The sequence below is a fragment of the Papilio polytes genome, unplaced genomic scaffold (assembly GCF_000836215.1).
Source record: "Papilio polytes unplaced genomic scaffold, Ppol_1.0 DF824269.1, whole genome shotgun sequence".
Lineage (NCBI taxonomy): Eukaryota > Metazoa > Arthropoda > Insecta > Lepidoptera > Papilionidae > Papilio > Papilio polytes.
The window spans coordinates 220579-228667 of NW_013524935.1; the positions used below are offsets into that span (position 1 = coordinate 220579).

Sequence of the window (8089 nt, forward strand, 5' to 3'; positions counted from 1 at the left end):
TGTGCAACTAAATAGTTGAATGGGCTACAAAACAATTGACAATCGACAATCGCACAACGCTACGCCCTTATCTCTTATCATGACTAAATAAAGGCTACACTAAATTATAGATGGTAATTTAACTATATGCCAATTTTTTTCCAGATCTGTTCAGCTGAAATTACCTATCAAACATTAATCCATCCAACTAATCGATGTAGATTTCGATTAAAATTACGACTATTTCGGTTCTAAAATAGGTTAACGATAGCTTTATACGCCATTTCAAGTTGATGACAATCCATGTAGATCCCTCACGTAGTTCCTCCAAATTCTTTAGTAAATGGAGTCACGTTGTACGCATTTGCCATGTGTATAGAAATTCCTTGAAAATGTACATACCATTATTGAGTATAGAAGCATTTATTTTTAATCTTCTAGAAGGAAGTAGTAAATGTTTCATATCGTTCTTATATCATAAAATAAAAGACAAAATTAACGGTTTCGAACCAATTGCATTTAATTAAATATTTATTAGATCGTTAGTCCAAATAACAAAGCTAATATTGCCAATAAAGGAGTAGTCTCTGGCAAGTCTTTGGTTGTAGATCACGCAGATGGTTTTTCTTCGGAGACAGTTGTAGCTTGGGATATCGCAGAATCGGTATCGTCTGACGTTGCCTCACAGGACAATGAAGGGAACTTCTTGTATAGCGCTGCGCGGTATCTTGGATGACTGCAAAATATCATAGAAAACGTAACAACTGAACTCACACTCATGAACTATCCAAATAAATACCAATTCAAAAAGAAATTGTTACGGTAGCAAGAATTAATTTTTTAGTTACCTGATGCCGTATACAATAGGGTTATAGACTGCATTGGCCTTGGCGAAAAGAGAGCCCCAGATGGTGGCGAGTGGACTGATCGGGGCGCTTTCGAAGATGCCCGTGTAGTTGATAATCAGGTAAGGCGTCCATGCCATGAACCATAGCGATATAGTCATTAGTGCCACCTGCAAAAATAAAATAACTGTGGAATTTTTGTAATTATTTATCTTTAAGAGAGCAATAGGAGAACTTTATATATGTGTGTAGAGATATACACCGGTAGAGGCAGACATAGAAAGAAATGGATGGATTGCGTGAAAGGTGCCATGATCAAGAACGGAGTGGTGACGGATAATAGAGTTATATGGTTACGAAAACCAGGTGAGTCGAGCGTTCGGATGTAGGGTAAGGTAGGAGACATGATGATATATAAGAGAGTTTTTTTATTTATTGGACAAAAACAAATTGAGTGGTTTGTTGAAACGGATTAGTCGTCAGTTGGGCTTCTTATTTGTCTAAAAGCACTTGCCTTAGCCAGTTTACATTCAGTGCTGGTGTTGGCAGCGTCTGATGACCTAAGAGAAGCAACATTCATCTTTTTAGCTTGTTCTCGCATCGTCTTCTCATGCGCAGCCACGGCCTGAAAAATAGTCAAATTAAATCAATACAAAGAAGACGGAAAATCACGAATATCCAACATATTGAAAGGAAAATTACCTTTACAATGAAGAAGTAAGAATAGATGATCAATAGAAGTGGCGCGAAGTAGACAAAGACCGAGTAGACGAGGATGTAACTACGGCTGTTCCAGTTTTTAGTTAAGTAATCAGTTCCACACGCTGTCATGTTTCCCTCTGGCACATACCTGTAAAATATTTAATCTTGAAATACAATTCCAATAAAACATGAGGATATTTTATAACCCTAATTAGTCAAAAAGCTTCTACCGTGGTACTAAGACCGGAGCATGTATACACCTTATTTCCTTGAGATGGATATCATCTGACTGATCAACATCCAATGTTAGCTTTGCTATTTTGATCTTTATAGTCATATCTCAGTGTTTTACATTATCAGCGACAGTGGACAATAAACCAAGATTGTCTTGAAACGGGAGGTAACTCCATAAAATTGTTACTTTACCTATTCCATCCAAAGAATGGGGCCAGAGTCCAAGCTAAGGCAGCAATCCAAACAGCTAGAATACGTGTTAATGCTCCATTCTTATTCATGGGTTTGGCTGCGATACCTTTTACGATAACATTATATCTGTCAAATGCTATCATCGTCATAGTCCATATGGACACGCAACCGAATAGTGATCCCGCACAACCGTAGAGTTTGCAAGCCAATGGACCTGAAAGTAAAACCAGAAAAAACTAGAAAGTCCTGATTGATAAAAAATTTTGTAGACTTCTTGATCCCATGTTGAAATTCTAAAGGAAATCTATTTGATTGTGCAATAGAAGTGTCGTACAAAATGCATATACTAACCGAATACCCAAGTTTCATTATAACAGTTAACAACCATAGGAGGAGCCATCGCACACATCATTAAAAAGTCGGAGAAAGCAAGATTGACGACGAGCAAATTGGATGGCGTTTTCAGATTCTGTAAAGTAAAACATTGTAAAGACAACTGATTGAAAATATTCAAAGAGGCAATTGTTAACATACCTTAGTAGCCGTAAAAATGTAGATAACCATTCCATTACCAACGATAGATATAAAGCCTAGGACTCCTATAGTAAAGCCCAACAGTCCATGCCACAATGGATTCATGGGTGGAAATTGGTACCTGCAAAAATATACCACATTGTAAAACTATAAACACGATCTATAATAAAATAACAGAAATTATGTTATGTTTAATATAAAAAGTTAAATATAAAAAAGGGCTCACCAGTGTGAGTCGATCATATCCAACATTTCCGCTGGTACCTTATCCACCACTGTCTGATTACTGCCGTACATCATCTTGCCTAGAGGAATTAATAAGTATTAAAATAGACAAAAGAAGTAAAAGATATCCTCAAAAAATTAAGGTTATTTTTCTTTTCTTTTGATCACAGTAAGTACATAATGATCACTATAGTAAGTTCTAGAAAAGACTACAAGATCTACACAATATTTGTATGCTGTTGCTCCATGCTGCTCAATGCTGTTTGCTTGCGACTTCATCCGTGTGAAAAAGACAATTGTAATAATTATAGCTTATGGTACTCTGATAACGTAGCTATTTATTGTTTTTTTATATCGGCCCCGTAGTTTTTGAGTTATTTCAATATATGCAAAAATACATATCTTTCATCTTTATGATATAGATAGAATGACTGAAGATAATGGAGACTTTAGTTACCTTTTAGTTTTGTTATGAAAGAGGAGGTAGGCTACAACCAAAGACTTGGAGAAAATCAATAGATTGAACTACTCCAGTCTTTGGTCTACCTTCCGTGTGCCGGGGCAAGTCAGAGACTACTCAACTTCTATATGAAACTAACACCTTTTATACTGAAATTTTACAGGATTAACATTTGTAATAACTAAAAATCCAATATTCATAATTAGATATTACTTATGAGTGACATTGCTACATGTTAATCAAATTTGGACAATAATATTAGTGGGTTTCATGTGATTTTCAAAACTTTAGGACTGTTAAGCATAAAGAATCTTCTACCTTGCCTTCTATGGTCTTCTATAGATAAGTTGTTTGACCTAGTGGTTATAAATTATGAAAGCTTACTAGCGCCCTCATTTACTATCGTTTACTATGTATAGGTTTCATATATTCTGATATATCCAATCGATAGCAGCGCCCGCCCTTATTCCCGCTCTTATGATCCTGGTCCTATATGGTCAGAGTAAGTTTTTGTCCTCCGGATAACTCTATCATCTGTAATCTCAGTTATGACTCCTTTCTTGATCATGTCATCTTTCACGCAATCCATCCATCTCCTCCTCTACCTCAATCGGTGTACCTCCACACTCATAATTAACATTCTTGTAAGATCTATTAAAATCTGGTTTTTGGAATGTTTTAATTATTTTTTTGAATCGGACAATGGAGTAGTAAATTCGCATATGAATATAAATTTCACAAAAAGGTTCAGATAAGAATGAGTTATGGAGGACTTATAACACTTACCTGCCTTCGAATTCCTTTGTCTTTTATAGAAATTTATGGTTGCAAGGTAATAAATCTTAAACGTGCGGTATCAATTTTGTACAGAATTTATTGTATGCAGTTATTTAATTCTTGGCGTAAGCTTAGAGTTCTGTTAAATATTAAATATATGTATACTATATATTTATATCAATACTATTATAATAAAAAGTAAACACACACTTCTTTGTTGCCTAAGATGTCAGCAATAACAGCATATTTTTGAATAATTCTATTTTTAATAAAAAGCCCTACACTTAAGTCACGCTTTAGGCTATATATTTTCACGCTGTTAAACTTAGGGGGTAAATATTTTGGATAAAAACGCTAATGTAGGTAAGAGACTATAAGTTGCTGCCAACATCAAGGAAGGAAGCACTGTTGCCATGGATTGTCATCATGTCATATCTTTTTGACATTCGCAATTGATAATTTAAAACAGGTAAATAATAAAATTAAATTTTCATAACTTTATGTGGATGAAGTCGCACGGGAACAGCTATTTTATTTATGTTTTGGTTTGGGGTAGGGACTATCTTGCGGCCAAGGGAATCCCGCCAATTGACTTTTGTCCTGAACCATATCCTAGCACAAGCCTAATGCTTAGTCGGAATGGTTAGAGGAAATATTAGTAAGTCAACAAATTCTACTAATGTTTTTATTAAATAGTTTTTAAATTTTCTATAAGTGCACGCAAGTCTTAAATATTTTTTTTAAATTTAGAAATGCGTTCCAAATTATGTTAACATAAATATAAAATTATTCAACATTTTTCTATTTCTATAAATAAAATTTAGTTACGAAGGAAAAGTTTTCACCTTTCTCATATTAAATTGGTTCAATGAATCCTTTTAAAAATCCCACATTGTTTAAGTATCATTTCTTAAAATAAATCCGAAGTAACCAGTAAATAGAGCTTTATGTAGTGCTTTGAAGCCACGCTCGCACAAAGCTCTGCGTGGCGTGAGGTCAAGAGCTTTTGAATTATTTATCCGGAGCAAGGTGTTAGGAGCGTATAATGTTGCCAGATTAACTATAACGGTTTCCCTTATTTGTATTCTATTGTTGAACATTTTAGAAAATATTCTTACAAGAGAAGTACAATTCGTAACCTCTCAGACTATTATGATAACTGTTAACATGAGGCTTGATGTTATTAAAACTTTGCTTTTAAGCGTGCGCACATCTGAAACTAAAACAATGCATAAATGTTTAGTCTCGCTTTGATTCTTATCATACTAATATTATAAACTATTAAAATGTTTGGATTTGGCTAACGATATTACCGCCATGTGGCGTATGAAATCGACTACCATTATTCCGATAGTCGTTTCGGTACACGGGCTGATAGCGAAGAGCTTCGACCAACACCTCAAGAAGCTCTCGCTAGACAGTTGGATTAAGGGCCCGATCCAAAAGGTGGTTATTTTAGAAACCGCACGAATAGTGAGGAGGTTTCTGTCTCTGCAGCCCTGACCACTGGCTGCTTGAGTCATCGGATTCCGCAGTCGGTGGTGCTCTATTTTTTATATAATATATTTTATTTTTATATTCTTGTAAAATGTATTATATAGAAAATAAGAAATAAAGATATATGGATTATAAACATGAAATTTTGGTTGGATGGATAGATAGATCGATGTTTGTTAGAGTTTGTAGCTTAAACGGCTGAACGGATTTCGATTAAATTTGGCATAAATGTAGAGGATAGTCTGGAAGAACACATAGGCTTCTTTTGTTTTTATTAATACCACGCGGACGTCGTCGCGGGGGGAAGCTAGTAAGCTTATAAAGAGGTTCGCACACTCCTCCATTTAACAGCTGAATTGGCTGAGGAACAATCGACAATCGCACAACAGTTGTATAGTCAGAGGTGGCCGCTCTTAGTGTTTTGTAAAACTATTAATTAAAAAGGACAAACGTTATTTTGTATGGCATGATCTCATGTAATAAGTACCCTAACATTTTGTTCTTGAACTTGTGAATAATTCATGAATTGTTACGTTTACAAGGGTCGGATGTTAAGAGAAAGTCACATACTAGGTCTTGGAGAATTTGCCTGACTATGTAAAGTATTAAGGGTTCAAAGGAATTCTAAGTTTAAAAAAACAACAGTTGTGTCACCTGCTATCTTAATTGTAGCGTAGAATATTTGACGGGAATTAAATAACACTGACTTCTGACTGACTGAAAATGACGTCACGTGACCTTCAAATGACATTGTCGATTTATGAATTGCTGTTGACATAAATTTCAACGGAGTAAAACTCAAGTTAAGTAGTTTTATAAAACATTTCATAAATTTGTCGGACCAAACACTAAATATACTTAAAGGTAACTGGGAAACCGGATGTAAGAGATGGAATACCGTCACTTTATTAAGAAGATAGCCTTGTTATTTTTTTTATTATGTAACTAAATCTTATATTACGTTTAGAGATGCTATATACAAGTTATACGGTTAATAAATTTCTAAATTCAACTTATATAATTGAACTAACTGGTCCCGTGCGGTTTCATCCGCATTAATTTATGAAAATCTTATTTTACTGTTTGTATTTGTCAAATTATCAATTGCAAATGTCAAAATGACATGACTTGATGATAATCTTTGGCAATCTTACTTCCTTGATGTTGGCAGCTTGTAGCTGTCCCCACATGAGCATTTTTATCCAATTTATTTACCTTCTAAGTTTAATAGTGAAAATATATAGCCTAAAGCGTGACGTAGGTGTAGGACTTTTTATTAAAGAAAGAAATTTTTAAATGTATGCTGTAATTGCTGACATCTTAGGCAACAAACAAATGTGTGTTTACGCTTTATTATATTAGTGCAGTGATTGTCAACCTTTTTTTTGATACGACACATATTTAACGATTCCAAAATTTGGCGGCACACAAAGAAAAAGATAAAAATTATTTACTATTAGACAACTTATTTAATTGATACTGTCGCTTTTAACTCAGGGCAATACTTCTTGTCAAGACTCAAGTTACGCGGCAATCTATCCATACTTCTAGTGACATTGACAGCTGTCAGCTAGGGACGTGCCGTTTATGCCGATAATCTAGAGTTGCGCCAATTCTATAGCACGGTACTTATTTTATTCCTAACATTACTTACTATAACACAGCATAGTTTATGACAAAAATTTGGTAGCACACAAAAGAATCACTGGTATAGAGTATAGATGTGGGCTGTTTAAATTATAGGGGAAAATATTGTTTCTCACGTACAATATTAATGGCGTTACATTAAGGTTGTTTTGCAAATTTATCGTCTTACTGTAAGGCGGAGCAATTTTATTACTCTACTTTAACAGCTGTCATACCTGGAATTTATTACGTATCCTATTTTTCAGGTGAATGTATTGCCATATAAAAGTACTTCATTAAATATGTTACCAATAATATAAAGTGAATAGAAAATTTTATTAGAAGATGAACTTGAGGTAAAATGTTCACATCAATATCATATCATTACGACTTTGGGTCCTTCAAGAAGCGAGCCTACGATTTCCTCAAAGGCCGGCAACGCATCTGTAGTTCCTCTGGTGTTGGGGATGTCCATGGGCGCCATTGACCACCTCGGTGTTCTCGCCGCTCGTTTGTCCCTTTTATTATTAAAAAAATCAAATTCGGGAATTTATTTTGTACTAGCTGTTGCCAGCGATTTCGTTCACGCAATCTATACTAATATAATATAGCGTAAACACTCACTACTTCGTGGCGTAGGATGTCAGCAATCACAGCATATTATTGAATAATTATTTCTTTGATAAAAAGCCCTACACTTAAAACACGATTCAGACTATATATTTTCACGCTATTAAACTTCGGGGTGAATAAATTGGAAAAAACCTTCATGTGAAAAGGGACCATAAACAAACTGCAAACATTAAGGAAACTAGGTTATTATGGTAACGGTAATTTTGACATTTGCAATTGATAATTCGACAAATTTTATAATTTCATGCGGATGAAGTCGCACGGGAAAAGCTAGTATTAAGATAAAAAGTAGCATATAGCTTTTAACAGTGGTAGGGCCCACTTTAACATCTTCGCACGAATGGGTCGGCTCGCCACCGTTTCGTCTGATGAGTGTGGTGCCGGA

General features: G+C 34.9%; 1 protein-coding gene across 1 annotated transcript; it reads right to left on the reverse strand.

Annotated features, from left to right (window-relative positions):
• Positions 1 to 486: 486 nt before the first annotated feature.
• LOC106105718 (ceropsin) lies at positions 487 to 2786 on the reverse strand. Its single transcript, XM_013286149.1, has 8 exons — positions 2713 to 2786; positions 2487 to 2607; positions 2304 to 2421; positions 1953 to 2166; positions 1527 to 1674; positions 1339 to 1449; positions 828 to 994; positions 487 to 715 (listed from the first exon to the last, which is right to left on the reverse strand). Exons 1-8 carry the CDS (start codon positions 2784 to 2786, stop codon positions 589 to 591), a joined length of 1080 nt encoding a protein of 359 aa, XP_013141603.1. The 3' UTR covers positions 487 to 588.
• Positions 2787 to 8089: the final 5303 nt, after the last annotated feature.

Coding starts and splice junctions, on each gene's coding strand:
- LOC106105718 (XM_013286149.1), bottom strand. CDS start 2,786: ATGATGTACGGCAGTAATCAGACAGTGGTGGATAAGGTACCAGCGGAA. Junction 1,675..1,952: donor CCATTCTTTGGATGGAATAG/GTAAAGTAACAA, acceptor AATATTTTACAG/GTATGTGCCAGAGGGAAACA. Junction 716..827: donor CCTATTGTATACGGCATCAG/GTAACTAAAAAA, acceptor GATATTTTGCAG/TCATCCAAGATACCGCGCAG.